Source organism: Dipodomys merriami, unplaced genomic scaffold, assembly GCF_024711535.1.
Source record: "Dipodomys merriami isolate MVZ:Mamm:240054 unplaced genomic scaffold, mDipMer1.0.p SCAF_2, whole genome shotgun sequence".
Classification (NCBI taxonomy): Eukaryota; Metazoa; Chordata; class Mammalia; order Rodentia; family Heteromyidae; genus Dipodomys; species Dipodomys merriami.
The window spans coordinates 111430564-111447077 of NW_027203381.1; the positions used below are offsets into that span (position 1 = coordinate 111430564).

Genomic DNA, 16514 nt, shown 5'->3' on the forward strand with positions numbered 1-16514 from the left:
TAGGTACTGTCCCTGAGCATTTTTACCTCAAGGCTGGTGCTCTATCACTTGAGCCACAACTCTACTTCCAAACTATTAAGTGGTCAATTTTAGATAAGAGTCTCACATACTTACCTGCCTGGGCTGGCTTTGAACCTTGATCCTCATGTCTCAGCTTCCTGAGTAGCTAGAATTACAGGCACGAGCCACTGGTACCCAGCAGGTTACCTTCTTAGTGCTACATGTAATTTGTCAGGTTGTGTAAAAAGGTGTTTGCTCTGTGGGCATCCCCTAGGTTGTCTGTTCAAGGCCCTCGGGGGCCCACACACCTATCATTCTCTGGAGCAGCCATCATTTGTGGCACAGAAGTTCAGATACTAAGCAGTGTGTTCTCCTGCCCAGCCCTAGCCCTCTCCTCTCTTCCTGAGCATGCTCAGAACTGCTGGTCAGCTTGAAGAGTGAGGACTCATTGCGTTTCACCTTCCCTGGCTCAGAGCTCTCTTATCTTCTTATGCTTTCTGCTCTCCTCACCCCAAACCCTCACCTCATATGTTTGCTTGATGTAGATAAGTAGGCCAAGTTCATTTCAACATTTGTGGCATGCCTGTTTTTTAGGAAATGGGTTTATTTTTAACATACAAAACAACTATTTATCCGTAATGTCTTTAGACTGGGAATTCTTTTTTTTTTGGGGGGGGGGGTCCAGTCGTAGGTCTTGTACTCTGGGCCTGGGCGCTGTCCCTCAGCTCTTCAGCTCAAGGCTAGTGCTCTACCACCTGAGCCACAGTGTCACTTCCGGCTTTTTTCTTTTTGTTTATGTGGTGCTGAGGACTCGAACCCAGGGCCTCAGGCATGCAAGGCAAGCGCTCTACCACTGAGCCAACTAGACTGGGAATTCTTTAGGTGCTAGAAGTACAGAACTTTTCCTAAGTTACATGTTGGGGAGCCTAAGCTCTAGAAAGTTGCCAAAGCCTCAGATGTTGAAATGGTTGTGTAGTTTAGTGGGGGAAACAACTTGTGTTGGCAGTTATTCATATTCACACAGATGCAATATATTTCAATACTAGTCACCTTCTCTTTTTATTCAGGTCCTCTTTTCCCTTTTCTCCCTTACTCTCATCTCCTAAACAGTCATATAGTTAAGTCAACTTCGTGTAAATATATTGATATGTATAGAAGTGCATATGTATGAGCGTATTTGTTTATTTTGTCTGAGACAAGGACTTCAACTCAGTGTCTGACTTACAATTACACTCATTGGCTGGGGCTCTACCACCTGAGCTCCAACCCATAAAGGTTATTTTCTCTTCTTCTTTTTTTTTTTTTTTTGTCCAAGACCAGGATTTGCTATGCTTTCAGTTTCGCTCATTGGCTGGCACTCTTACTACATGAGCTATGCCTCCAACCTGAGTGTTTTTTAAAGACTAGCTTCCATAAATGAGCAAAAATACTCAATACTTTGCATTTTGAGCTTTACTTATCCCACTCAACATGATCTCTAGCTTCATCTTTTTTTTTCCTGCAAATGACATGATTTCATTTTTCTTTTTGTTGGTGTAATAGTCCTCGGTTTATATGTGTATATGTACATATATATGTATATATATATATGTACTGTATTTTACAGATCCCTTTGTTTGTTATTGGGCACACTGGCTAATTCCACTGTCGGATCATTGAACAGAACAGAACTGGGCATGCAGGCATCTTTCTTGGGCATTCACTTTGTCTCCTTTGCACGTGTGCCCATGAGTGGCACGAGCAGGTCATAAGGTAGGTCTATTTTTAGTTTCTGACATCTCTGTTGAAAAGCTATTAACAGTAAAGAAGACTAGAGTAGAAGGAAACAGGTTTTGATAGGGGGAAAGTTGTCAGAAAGGAAGGGTGTGTGTGTGTGTGTGTGTGTGTGTGTGTAAGAATCTGGAGAGTTGAAGATCAAGGCAACATTCTTTTTCTGTCCTTAAGCTTAGAAGATGGCAGCCACAAGTTCATCATGTGTTTCAAGTAAAAAAGGATTACGTCTTCTAAAAAGAGGAATCCACCCTCCCCACCCCAGTGGTTTCCTTACCAGTGGGTGAAACTTTTCCTACCCTGTCCCTCCTGTTTCTATTTAGGGTGCACACGCACGCACGCAACCCCAATCTCTAGCAGTCAAGGAGACCGCTCCGGATTGGCTGAAACGCGATGCGTCACAGTTCCCCTTGGATTGGGTCTGGAGGCCACTTTCCCAGGAGCACATAGTGTCAAGTCAGAAGTGGGTAAGCAGCTAGGTATGGTGGCACATGCCTGTAATCCAGCACTGGGAAGGATAGAAAGTTCTGGAACAGTGTGGGCTAAATATAGTGAGTTCAAGGGCAACTTGGGCTACATGGTGAGATTTGACAAACCAAGTAGATTCTTGAGCACAGTGAGTGTTTGGTTAGAAAAATGGGTGAGTGGTGCTGGTGGGTACCATGTCACCCTTGTCCATGTAGCCCAGGTGACAGGTGCACACTGGTGTTTGCTTCTGGAATGTTCAGTGGCTTGTTTGCAACTTGATCTTGATCCTCTATCCTACTATAATCAAGTAGTACTTTAGCAGCCAGGTCAAATAAATTAGTTACAAGTGGAAACTGCCCTTTCTGCCAAACAAACAAACACAATAGACAACAAAAAACCCAAAAAACTTTGAGAGTAGGAATATGCGTCCTCCAGCACAGTGAACAGCTGTGTCTCTGTCACACAGGTAGCTGTGGTCAGGTCTGTGGAGGGGGCCCCAGCTCCCTTGTGATCTGGAAGGCTCCGGCCTGCAACGGCTGGCCTCCCTGAGGTCAGCCCCGCTGCAGCAGTGTTTGGTTCAGTTTTGGCTTATGGGTCCAGACTCTTCAGAAGCCAGACTCGGAGGCTGAAGGTAGAGTGAGGTTGTCCCTTCTCTTGCTGTGACTCCTTCTCTGCCCTATCCCTCTTTTGCTTTAGTTATTTTTTATATAGGGTCTCAAGTTGTTTTCCCCTTGGGAGCCAACCTTCGAGTACAGTCCTCCTACCTATGCCGTCTACCTATCTCGGATTATAGCTTTGTACCACCAGCCTAGCATATTTGTTGAGAGAGGGTCTTAGTAGCCTTGTGCCTGGGCTAGCCTCGAATCCTCCTGTCTGCCTTTGTTTTGCCGGTTGTGGGGCCTGAACTCTGGGCCTGGGCATTGTCCCTCATCTCTTCAGCTCAAGGTGAGTGCTCTACCATTTGAGCCACAGCAGCACTTCCGGCTTTTTCTGCTTACGTGGTGCTGAGGAATCTAACCCAGGGCCTCAGGCTTGCAAGTCAAGCGCTTCTACCACTGAGCCACCTTCCCAGCTCCTGAGTAGCTTAACTTTTATACTTCATTCTTTGTCCTCCTTCAGTGTCACAGATCTTGACATTGTGTGTGCAGTGTAAAAAGAGAATGTATAGCTAAATGCATAAATGCTCTGAACTCACAGTGCAGGCTTCTGAAGTGGTTTTAACCTTGATTAAATAAAGACCAGTGTTGCCTAAGATAGTTGTTGCTGTAATGTTTACCTACCCAGTTGGATTTCCAGCTTTTTATTTGTTTGTTTATTGATTTAGTGCCAGTTCTAGAGCTCAGGGCCTGGGCCCTGTCCTGAGCTTTGGTGCTCAAGCTTCTACCATGTGAGCTACAGCTCCACATCTAGCTTTTTGGGGGGTAGTGAATTAGAGATAAGAGTCTTATGGACTTTCCTGCCAGATCTGGCCTCTTAACAGTGATCTTCAGATCTCAGCCTCCTGAGAAACTGGGATTCCAGGTGTGAGCCACCGGTGCCCGGCTAGTCCAGCTTTATGAACATGCCAGAAATTATTTATCAACTATGATTTGTGATTATCATTCAGTAAAAGTGAGTTGAGGCTGTTGGACAAACCTGTAGCTTAGAAAGCTCATTAGAGATGATTATTTCAGCTCCCAAGTTGACATAAATCATGAAATATGGACCTCAACGTTTTGGTGTTAGCTCTGTAGAAAGAGCCCCGTTGGCAGTGATGGCTGTTGTCTTTGGCTAGCGGTTTTGCGGTTTTGGTTTTGGTTTTGGTTTTGGGTGCCAGTACTGGGGCTTGCGCTCAGGCCCTCCAGCTCTTTCTTGGCTGTTGTGCCATGGCTGGTGCCCTGCCATGCGTGTTAGCACGGGCCACTTGAGCGACCAACCCTGGCTAGTGTTTTTGCTGTTTAATTGGAGATGAGAGTCTCGAAGACTTTTCTGCTCAGATTGGTTTGGATCCTTGATCCTTTGGATCTCATCTTCCTGAGTAGCTCAGATTACGGGCCTGAGCCCACAGTGCCTGGCTAGACTAGTTTTTTTTTTTTTTTTCCCCCCCTCTAGTCCTGGGGCTTGAACTCAGGGCTGAGAACTCTCCCTGAGCTTCATTTGTTCAAGGCTAGCACACTACCACTTGAGCCACAGTGCTACTTCCCCGTTTGTCTGATTATGGGGTACTGAGGGATCGAACCCAGGGCTTCATGCATGCAAGGCAAGCAAGCACTCTACCACTAAGCCACATTCCCAACCCTTGGACTAGTATTTTATATTTATTTATCTATTTTTGTCGGTCGTGAGGCTTGAACTCTGGGCCTGGGCGCTGTCCCTCAGCATTTCAGCTCAAGGCTAGCACTCTACCACTTGAGCCCCAGCTCCACTTCTGGTTTTCTGGTGGTTAATTGGAGATAGGAGTCTCAGAGGCTTTCCTGCCTGCGTTGACTTTGAACCTCCATCTCCTGAGCTCAGCCTCTGGAGCAGCTGGGATTGCAGCGCCTGGCCAAAAGTGCTAATTTAAGGCTCCGCAATCCTCCTCTCCTTTCTCCTGCCCTGGGCACTCATAGCCCTGGAGTCCTGTGGCAGGACTGAAATCCACCCGTTGGATCTCGGTTAACCTTTGAGTTTCTGCCCCTGTCAGAGCCCAGTCTCCTTATCTATAGCCGAAGCAGGTCACCCCATGAGACACTCATCAGCACTCACCAGCGCTGTGAGATTAGGAATTATCTCCCGCCCCAGGGTGCCCTGTGATGCTCCTCCAGAAGGAGGGCCTCTGGCGGTCTGGGAGGGAGGGAGGGATGCTGGCATGGGTTGCTTGCTTGGCCCTCAGGTAGGTGTGGGCGACCTCAGGTGGGTGATACCTGGAAACCAGGCAAAAAGTGCTGCTGCATGCCGCCCCGAGGCTAGGGTGGCCTGGGCTGGGTCTGGGCCTCACCCGTCCAGCCTCCAACCCACTGTGGCATCTCGTCCCTTCATCTCAGCAAACTTACCGTTCCACCCCGTTTGGGGGGAAAGTCTGAACACTTCCCTGCGGGGAAGTAGGACAAGGACCCCTTGGTCCCTGCCCGCCCTGCCCAGTCCCTGCTGGCAGGGGAGAAAGGGAGGCAGAGGATGGAGGAGGGAAGGGACGGGGTGCATGGTAAAGTTGGGCTGAATAAAGCAGGGCCCGGGAGCATCAAAGAGCCAAGCAACCATTTCACAAGAAAACGAACACAAAATGACCGTGAGCACATCCAAAACTACTCACCAGGAAGTACGAACCAAAACCACAGTGAAATACCATTACAGTGGATTAGGAGAGATAAGATGCAGAGGACGGCCAGGCCGAGGGTTGACAGCAGCGCCGAGTAGCTGGAATTGTCGTGTACTGCTGGTAGCAATGTAAAATGACACGATTCTTTAGGGGAAAAGTACTTAGCAATCTCTAGATAGTTGAACACGGCACCCAGTGTATTGCCTAGATCTTGGACTCCTACAAGAATATATCTTCTGCAGACATTTTGTTGAGGCTTTATTGTAATACCTCCAAACTGATAGCAATGCAGTTACTACAATAAAGTTAAATGGACACACCAATTATAGCATATCTGTATGATGGAATATTATTTAGCAATTAAAAGGAAGAAACATCTGTGAACTACAACACAAAGGGACATCGAAAGCATTCTGCTGTGAAAAGAAATCCCAAACAAGAGCACACATTGTGACTATTTACATAAAATTTCAAGTGTCATAAAGCAAAATATTGGCCCTCTAGAGCCTGGGCAACCAGGAAGAAGTGAGCTTAAAGGCCAGGGAGCTTTACGCTATGATGGGAATTCATATACACTGGTTACAGTGGCCATGGTTTCATATGCATATACAATTGTGCACGTTACACACCTGCTGTTCATACTCCAGAAAGCATACCCCCACGTTGATAAAACAGACAAAAGCCAAGACAGTTTCAGCAAAGCAGTAAATCAGTATTGTTGATGTGATCCAGTTAGAGTTGCAGTTCATATTTTCATACCATAGAGCTGTAACAATCTTCTAAAAAAAAAGAGCTCACTGCCAAGGTTGGGAGTGTGAAAGACCTCGTTGTCAGATTCCTCTAGTGAGAAGTAGGTTCCTTCCTCTTGTTTTGGCTCTGGAGTTTGGATTTCCAAACTTACAAAGTTTGGAGTTTTCTCATCTTCATTCCGGAATTCTAAGCCTTTTCAAACTATGACCCAGAATTTTCAAAGTTGGATTGGTTGAGAAATAAACGTGTTAGAAACTGCTAACAATTCAAAATCTTCCCCCTCGAAGCTTAATGTGTTGTCAGCTCTCAGATACGGAATTAGATGTAGTAGTAAATATATCACAAGGGAAATATCAAGGCCTTCACTTGTGGAAAAGTAGGAAACATACCGACTTTACCTCCGTGGCACCTCTGTGGTTCTGAAATCACTCCAAGCTGCAAAAATTTCTTTTCTTCTAGTTTTAAAAAGTGTACTATTGTATTTCCTTGTATTAAGCAAAGTTACCAGGTCATGTTTTTTCTCATCCACTGTTGTAAAATAGTAGATTAAAAAATACAATATTATTGTTATTATTAAGGTGTTGTACAGAAAGGCTATCATTTCATAAGTCACGTTATGAGCACGGCTCTTCTTGGACAATGTCACCCTTCATTTTCCCCCAGTTTCCCTCTTGTCCACAAGTTGCATAGATCATTTTTCACATAGTATACACTGAATACCATGACTGCATTAAAAAAACAAAAACACAACAACAACAAAAAGCCAGCCGGGCACCAGTGGCTCATATCTGTAATCCTAGCTACTCAGGAGGCTGAGATCTGAGGATCACTGTTAAGAGCCAGATCTGTCAGTGTATCTTATTCAATCTTATCTAAAGATTTGCTTAAGGTTAAAAGAAATGACTTTACTATGGATGTTTAAATAATTGTGGTCTTCAAACCTTCAAGAAGTTCAAGAAAATAGAAACTCTTTGTCCTTAAGTTACTATAATTTGTGTGTGCGTGCGTGCGTGCATGTGTGCGTGCGTGTGTGCGTGCGTGTGTGTGCGTGCATGTGTGTGTGTGTGTGTGTGTGTGTAGGCGCGCACGCTTGAACTTGAACTCAGGGCCTAGGCGTTGTCCCTGAGCTGTCTTTTGTTCAAGGCTAGCACTCTACCACGTGTGCCACAGCTCCACTTCCAGCCTTTTGATAGTTTATTGAAGAGTCTCACACGTTTTTGTTTTTTTTTTTTTTTGCTAGATTTGAATCATGATCCTCAGATTTTAACCTCCAAAGGAGCTAGGATTAAGGCATGAGTCACTGGAGTACGGCAAGTTACTCCTCTATTTCTGTTTCCCAGCAGGTGATTCCAATTTTAGGTTTTAGGGAAGAATACTATCTTTTTTTTTTGTTTTGGTTGATTGTAGGACTTGAACTCAAGGCTATAGTACTCTTATCACTTGAGCCACAGCACCACTTCCAGCTTTTCTGTTTATGTGGTGCTGAGAAATTGAACCTAGGGCCTCATGCATGCAAGGCAAGCACTCTACTACTGAGCCACCTTCCCAGCCCAAGAATACTATCTTAAATATTCTCCTGATTTAAATTTCCAAAGAATTTTTCTTCCAGTCCTGGGGCTTGAACTCAGGGACTGGGCACTGTCCCTGAACTGCTTTCTTGCTCAAGGCTAGCACTCTACCACTTGAGCCACAGTGCCACTTCTAGCTCTTTCTGTTTATATGGTACTGAGGAACCGAACTCAGGGCTTCATGCAAGCCAGGCAACAACTCTACGACTGAGCCATATTCCCAGCCCTCCAAAGAATTTTTGATGTTTCAAGGAGAGTTTCTTTAAAAATTGAATGTCATGTAAAGAATAACCATGGCTTTGAGAAGATTCTTTCATGGACATTTCTACCTGAAATTTACATTTTTTCTTTTTAAATATAAGATCTTAAAAGTAAATGGACTAAAGGAGACCAAAGGTGTACATACATGATAATGTTAGGTCTTTGCCATCATCTTCTTCTTTTTTCTTTTTTTTTTTGTCCATAGGGGGGCTTGAACTCTGGGCTTGGGTGCTGTCCCTCAGCTCTTCAGCTCAAGGCTAGTGCTCTACCACTTGAGTCATAACACCACTTGCGGTTTTCTGAGTGGTTTATTGGAGATAAGAGTCTCATGGACTTTTCCTGCCTGGGCTGGCTTTGAATTGTGATCCTCAGATCTCAGCCTCCTAGGTATTCAGGATGACAGACTGAGCCACTGGCCCCCAGCATCATCATCTTGAAATATTGAAGATAAAGGGTTCACTAATTTCAGAAGAACACTCAAATTCTGGGTATCTTGAATGTGTTGTAACAGGAAGTGACTTAGAGGATTTGAAACTTTGGTGAGAACTAAGGGAAAATGTGATGAGAGGAATTTGCCTGAGTGTTGTGCCTTTGAAGATGCCGCCCTCTGTCAGAGTGATGCAGGAGTAGCAGACAGGGTGATGACTTCAGTATCCAGGAGAAAGTCACAGAAATGCACTGACAGTAGAAGGAGAGGAAGGCAGCTTCTGAGGAGTTAACAGGCTTCCTATCTCTAAGACACTACCTTTTTATAAAGGCCAATATATTTAGCAAGGCCTAGTGTGGTAGCAAGCTCCTGTAATCCCAGCTCCTCAAATGCCAGGCAGAAGTACAAGATCCTATTCAAAACAAACTTAAAGAAAAAAAGGGGGTAAAGTTATGGTTAAGTGGCAGAGCACTCACCTAGTGAGCCAAAGATCCCGAGTTCAATCTATAATACTTAAAAAAAGAGAGAAAGAAAAAATAGCTGACATTATTTCCAAATTCCGGCAGGGAGACCTAAAAACGCATTGGTGAATGCTGTCTGGTCTGGGCAGCATACTTTCCTTTTGAAGTATAATAACAGTACGAACACTTAACAATAAAGGGGGGAGAATCAGGTGTAACAAAGAAGCTAAACTTGACATTCCTGAGTCAAAAGAAGTTTTAGGTGTGGAGGGCCGGGTGTTTTGTTTTACTTTTCAGGGCTGAGGGGTGTCTTGGTGCCTTATCGCTGGTGGCAGGAACTGTGTGGTCATCTCTTAATTAGGTTAGTGGGTGAAAACCGGCTCCTTATAGTCACCTCACTTCAACAACTAGGAAAATGGGGTTTTAGAACATTTTCCTTTTCTCTTTTTGTTTATTTAATTTTTGGGTGCCCATCCTAGGGTTTGAACTCAGGGCCTGAGCGCTGTCCCTGAGCTGTTTTTTTTTTTTTTGCTACCACTTGAACCACAGCTCCACTTCCGCCTTTTTGGGCGTAATAGTCTCACACTTTCCTGTTCTGTTTGGCTTCGAACCTCGATCCTTGGATCTCAGCCTTCTGAGTAGCTAGGATTGCAGGCGTGAGTTACCAGTGCCCAGCTGGAACATCTTAGAATTTAGGTGTTGCCGAGTGCTGGGCAGTTAAGGCCAGATGCTTTCCTTCCTGTGTGGCCTTTGTGTCTGCTCAGTGTGTGGCAGCCAGCACTGGGTCTTTGGCCAGTTGTCTTGCAGGAATGTGTATAGCGCCCAAAGAAGTGGGCCAGGCTCCCATGTGCCCTCTGTAGTCCTGAAAAAGTCATTCACAAGCTTCTTTCTGCATGCTTGGCTCTGTGGCATTTCCGTTTATATTGGAGTAACCAACTGGACTGTGTGTTTGGAAGATCTGGACGATCTGGCTTTGTAGTCATTCATTCAGCACAAGTGCCTGGAACTGGGCCAAGTACTCTGTTTTACTTGGATTCTGGCAGGGAACAAGCCACACAAGACTGGAACATGTATGCCAAGGACCTAAAAAGGTGAGGAGTTAGCTAGCCAGCTTCAGCTGGGGAGAAGTCCAGGCAGCAGGGCGGAGTGTGTGCAAAGGCCCTGAGATGTGTAGGAAGTGTGTTGGCCAGGGGCAGGGAGGAAGAGATGGTGGGGCCAGAGAGTAGCAAGCAAGGGATGAGTCTAGAATAAATAGATGAAAAGCTGATCAGAGAGATGAATAGGGAGCCAGTCATTTGGGATCTGAGAGCGCCTGCCAGGTGGAAGGCTTTGGTGAATATTGTCACTGTAGGAAGTAGCAGCTCCTGTTTGGTGTTTGCTTGCTGTGGGCTGGACACTGTGCTCTGCCCTTGTCCCTCATCCTGTCAGCTTCACACCATGCCTGTGAGGCGGTTTTGCTGCACCTGTGTGCGGGAACCCGCAGTGGGGCTGACGGGCTTGGCCAAGGAAATGGCAGAGCTGAGATGTGAACCCAGACAGTACAGGTTCCAAACCTGAAGCCGTGGAGCCACCACACCTGTGTTCAATGGTGGTGGATGGTGACTGGTCTAACCGTTGAGTGGATCATGACCGGGATTTTTTTTCTTTTTCGTAACAAAGCAATACCAGGTAATTTTCTTTCAAATCAATCCAGTGCTGTGTGTGTGCGCGTGCGCACACACGCGCTGGTTTGGAGCTTGAACTCAGGACCTAGGTGCTGTTTCTGAGCTTTTTATGTGCAAGGCATTAATGTTCTACCACTTGTGCCATAGTTCCATGTCCAGCTTTTGTTTTTGGTGGTTAATTGAAGATAATTCTCCTGGACTTCCCAGCCCAGGCTGGCTTTAAACATGATCACAGCCTCCTGAGTAGTTAGGATTACAGGCGTGAGCTGAGCCACCAGCACTGAGCTAAACCAGCGCTTTTGAGGAATGCAGGCTGTGAAGTGATTCTGTTAGACCCGCCCCCTGTCTTCAACTGGCCATCACTTGGAGATGGACTGGCCACACCCCATCCTGTTATGATCTCCTGTCCTGGTGAGGACACAGGTATCCAAAACAAATGACACAGGAAGGCAGGATTCTGAGCTTCTGGGGGTCCATCTCATTAACCTTTTCTTGGCCAATTTAAAGTCAACTCAAGCATTGTCTGATATAAGCAAAACAGACAAACCAAACAAAATCCAGAAACGAACAGGCCAAGTGATAGAAAATAGTAACTGAATCACACTGTTTGGTGGTGGGGATGGGGTCAATTTTTTTTTTAATAGAGTAGAAGATACCCAGAGAGCTTTTCACATCATAAGGCTAAATAATGATGTGTGGAATGCATTTGATAAACATATTTGTACATGTGTGAATGCAACCATTGCAAAGGTCAAAGAGCGTGTCTGCAGGCAGGGGCTGATTGATGGTGGTATAGGTCAGCACTGTGGCAGTGCAGACAGAAGACCTGTGCAGGGAGAGGCCACAGGACTGGCGTGGAACTTGGCAGTCCGAGCCTGGCTTGGGTGCCTTGCCGTACACGTTGAGCCATCCTGCTCTGCATGCTCGCATGGCTCTTCCTGCCTGTGACAGTGCCAGCAGTGGCAGCCTTTAACACAAAACTAGCATGCTTTGAAGGATTTCCAAGCCAGATGCCAGGAAAGCATAAGGAGGCTTGGGGACTAAGACCCTTGTGGTTGAGCACCCTGAGAAGATGGGCCTATGGTTCTTCCTGCAGAAGATGGGGTGGGGCTGGGGGGAGTGTTTCTTTTTTTTTTTGTCTGTCGTGGGGGCTTGAACTCTGGGCCTGGGCACTGTCCCTCAGCTCTTCAGCTCAAGGCGAGCACTGTACCACTTGAGCTACATTGCCACTTCCGGTTTTCTGGTGGTTTATTGGAGATCGGAGTCTCACAGTCTCTCCTGCCTGGGCTGGCTTTGAACCGCAATCCTCAGCCTCCTGAGTAGCTAGGATTACAGGCGTGAGCCACCAGCGCCCAGCTGGGGGTGTTTCTTTTAGTGAAGGTGCCTCTCCTATTCCCAACAGGCATTCCTTTGGCTGACAAGTTAAAAGTGAGAGGGAATCTCAAAAAGGACCTTATTCTTGCTTTGTAAGAGTACACACAACTCAAGATGTTGTATTCATTCTCGTATTTAATTTTGAAGTGACTACCCCTTTGTTGTACAAATACTTAAAAACATATAATCAACGTTTTTTTGAAGTGACCTATGATGTCATGTGGGATGCTGAACCTGTGGAAGATGTGTGCAGACCAACTCACCTGAGGGCAAGTTCACCACCCAGGGAGAGAGTGTGTTCTCATGGCCTGCTTTGGAAGAGCTTAATATTTCATCTGTTTTGAAATCTTTAAAAATAGGTTGTGTTGGTGACAGTGGCTGACACCTGTAATCTCGGCTGCTCAGGAGCTTGAGATCTGAGGATTGTGGTTTGAAGCAGCCTGGGCAGGAAAGTTGTGAGCCTCTTACCTTCAATAAACTACCGACATGCCAGAAGTGGCACTGTGGCTCAAGTGGTAAAGCACAAAAAAGCTCAGGAACAGTGCCCAGGCACTTAGTTCAAGCCGCAGGACACACACACACACACACACACACACACACACACACACACGCACGCACACACACGCGCACACACACGCGTGCACATGCACACACACGTATTAAAAGTAAGTAGTAAGTAAACTACATGGATTTCATGTGTTTTGACTCAGCCTGATCAGAGACTGGTCTTCCAGAACTTTCATTACCTCCTTTCTCCTTTCACTTTCGTGTGGAATGGAGCAGATCCCTCTGCAGTGACATTTGCTCCTTTGCTGAGTTTATGGCCACCCACACCCTCCATTCCTACTCCCAACAACTGACAGGAAGTTTACTGCTTTACTCTGGAGCGCTGTTCTGCACAGTCAACTTCCTTTTTTTTTAGCTGTTTTTTTTTTTCTTTCTATTTGGTACTGGGAATCAAACCCAGGATGTTTCCTTTGCTAGGCAAGTGCTTTGCCAGTGAGCTCCATCTCAGTCCCAAGTTCCTGCAATACAGAAGAAACAAGCACACACTTGCTTAACAGTCACGAGCCTTTCTACACACCAGGGCTGACCACGCTATAGAGACAGGCCACAAGCAAAACTGCCTCGTCATCAAAACACCCTTTACCATTCATCACACAGGCGAACTCTTGCTTTCTCAAACTATTGAAACATTGGAGTTATCAGAAATGTTTAGTCAAAAAATACATACCAGTTGGGCACTGGTGGCTCATTGCCTGTAATTAGAGCTACTCAGGAGGCTGAGATCTGAGAATCACAGTTCGGTTCAAAGCCAGCCCAGTTTAAAGAGCTCCAGTCCTGAGTTCAAGCCCCATAGCCGACAAAAAACAACCCCCCCCAATATATAGTAACCCCACAGGCATAATACTGGGGGGGGGTTAAAAAAAAAGCCTCTAAGCCTAGCTTTTCAGGAGGCTGAGGACTGAAGCCAGTCTGGGCGGGAACACATTCATGAAACACTGCTTACCCAGCAAAAAGCTGGAAGTGGAGTGACAGAGCACAAGCTTTGACGTGGGATGGGGGGGACAGTGCAGGGCCCTGAGCTCAAGCCCCAGAGCCAGCACGTGCACACACAGGAGCCCAGTGGCGTCTCTGGAGGCCGTGGTGCTGGTGCTTGGTTGCAATGTCTCCTGCACCCTTCGAAGCAAGACTACAACCCTACCCCCCCCCCCCCCGCGGTGTCTTGCAGGCGGATGACGGTTGAAGCATGCACCTCGCTGCCCGTCCCAAGGCCGTGTGTCGTGCAGGATGTCGGTGAGCGAGAGCGCGGTGTTCGCCTACGAGTCGTCGGTGCACAGCACCCACGTGCTGCTCGGGCTCAACGAGCAGCGGCAGAAGGACGTGCTGTGCGACCTCACGGTGCTGGTGCAGGGCCGGCGCTTCCGCGCGCACCGCGCCGTGCTGGCGGCCTGCAGCAGCTACTTCCACGCGCGGGTCGTGGGCCACGCCGAGGCCGAGCTGAGCATCACGCTGCCCGAGGAGGTGAGCGCCCCGCCGCCCGCCCCTGGCGCCCGTGGGGGTTCCAGGCCACTCGGGAGGGCGGAGGGCTCTGAGGATCGCGGTTCAAAGCCAGCCGGGGCAGGAAAGGCCGTGAGCCCCTGATCGCCAAGAAACCACTCAGGCGCTGGCCTCGAGCTGAAGAGCTCGGGGACGCCGCCGAGGCCCCGGGTTCAAGGCCCAGGACCGACAGCTACACACAGGCGCCCGAGTCTGGCTTATCATCTCGGTCTGGGCACGCGGCCCGGCGCTGGCTCGTCACCTCCCGGAACCTTAGCTTTAGTCACCGGGCGGTGGACCTCGAATCCCATCCTGCCAGCATCCTAGGAGGGAGGCAGGAGGACCCGAGGGTGGCTGTAAGCCGTCTCCGGGACGGTAACACGCCGCTGCACGGACACCCAAGGTCTCCGCTCTTGTTACTGTTATTGTTGTTATTGCACCCAGGAATGGCCGCCCTTCCCCCTCACAGGTCTGTCCTTGTCCTGTGCGTCCCCAGGTGACGGTCAAGGGCTTTGAACCGCTGATCCAGTTCGCCTACACCGCCAAGCTGGTCCTGAGCGGGGACAACGTGGAGGAGGTCTGCAGGTGCGTGGCTCTGCTCCGCGTGCACGACGTGGAGGAGTCCTGCTTCCAGTTCCTCCGGTTCAAGTTCATGGACTCGGCCGCTTCCGCTTCCGCTTCCGCCGCCTCCGCCGCCGCTGCCGCCTCCGCCCCCGCCGCCCCGCGGCCCCCGAGCCCGCCCAGCCCCGGCTGCGCACCGCACGACCCCAAAGACCTGGCAGCTGACGACGGCCAAGAACTCCCGGAGACGAAAAGTGCCCAGACCCCGCCGTGCGCACTCCAGAGGTGCCCGGGGAGCGCGGAGGACGGCGCCGGCCACGCGTTCGAATCCCCGGGCCCGGACAAGGACGCTGCGGCCGCCCCGGGCCTGCCGTCCTTATGCCCTAAGTACAGAAAGTTCCAGAGAGCCTTCGGAACGGACCGAGGCCGTGTGGTGGAAGCCGGCGGCGTCAGAGATGCGCCCGGCGCCGGTCAGCCAAACGAGCTGCCCGAGAACGGGTGCCCATGGGCGGCGGCCCCGGACGGCCCGGACCCCACGCCCGCCGCGGAGCCCGCGCATGCGCAGGGGGCGGCCCTCCCCTGCGGCGGCCCCGCGGAGGGGGCGCCCGGGCTCTTCGCCCTGTCCCTCCTGCACCCCCCTTACGACCCACCCTGCGACTCGAACTTCGCCGGCCCGCAGGGCCCCGCGGTGAAGGCAGAGGCCGCCGGGGCAGGCCCCGACCGCGACCCGCAGGAACCCTACCCCGAGCCGGACCTGGGCGCCCCGCAGGACGAGGGCGGCCTGGCGCCCGGCGACCGCAGCAGCGTGGAGCGGGAGGTGGCCGAGCACCTGGCCAAGGGCTTCTGGAGCGACGTGTGCCCCCCGGAGCCGCCTGGCCACACGCGGCCGTCCCCGGCGCCGGCCGGAGAGGGCCCCGAGCCCAGCCACGCCCAGAAGCGCCCCGAGTGCCCCTGGCTGGGCATCCGGATCAGCGAGAGCCCGGAGCCGGGCCCGCGGACCTTCGCCACGCTGAGCTCCGTCCACTGCCCCTTCATCAGCACCCTGGGTGCCGAGGGCTGCGCCGGCGGCTTGGAAGCGGGGAACGACGGCTACGCGTCCGAGCCCCAGCAGGAGCCCTGCCCCTACGCCTGCGTGATCAGCCTGGGCGACGACTCCGAGACGGACACGGAGGGCGACAGCGAGTCCTGCTCGGCCAGAGAGCAGGAGTGCGAGGTGAGCGCCGCGGCGGGGGGGTCCCCGGGACACCGGGATACCTGGACACAGGGACACCGGGGCACCCGGACACCGGGACACCTGGGCACCCGGGCACCTGGACACCCGGTCACTGGGACACCGGGACACCGGGATACCCGGACACCGGGACACCGGGATACCCGGACACCGGGGCACATGCCAAGGGCGAGCGCCCCGCATGGTGGCTTTTTTCATTTTCTGCCTTCTTATTTATTTGCTTTGGTCCGCAGTGGGGCTTGAACTCCGGGCCTGGGCGCTGCCCCTGCGCCCTTCAGCGCAAGGCGAGCGCTCTACCGCTTGAACCACACCGCCACTTCTGGTTTTCTGGTGGTTTATTGGAGATAAGAGTCTCATGGACTTTCCAGCCCGGGCTGGCTTTGAACCGCGATCCTCAGATCTCAGCCTCCTGAGTAGCTGGGAGGCACCGGCGCCCGGTGTTGTCGTTGTTGGTTTTTCTCTTCCATCTGAGTTGGAGAGACGTGGATGTCCCAACATTTCAAGTAGTGGTAGTCAGGCCAAGCTCGGGGGAGAGCGCACGCGCTGAGCTGTGAGGTGTCGGTCCTAGGAGGTTCCGGCCTGGGGGTCCCCCCCCCCCCCATGGTCTGGTTCCAGAACCGAGGCTTCGCAGCTGCTGGCTGTGGGACTGTGGCTTCTGATGTAAA

General features: G+C 50.1%; 1 protein-coding gene across 4 annotated transcripts in view; it reads left to right on the top strand.

Moving 5' to 3' along the window:
* Bach1 (BTB domain and CNC homolog 1) overlaps positions 1-16514 on the top strand; it is a 39679-nt gene that overhangs the window by 7752 nt on the left and 15413 nt on the right. For all 4 annotated transcript variants that reach the window (XR_011373567.1, XM_070030536.1, XM_070030538.1 and 1 more), the window contains exons 2-3: positions 13750-14042; positions 14554-15831. Coding sequence is in view for 3 of the 4 variants with exons in the window: in XM_070030536.1 (XP_069886637.1) it covers positions 13809-14042; positions 14554-15831 (1512 nt within the window). In the remaining variant the exon portion in view is untranslated. The remainder of the gene's footprint in view (positions 1-13749; positions 14043-14553; positions 15832-16514) is intronic.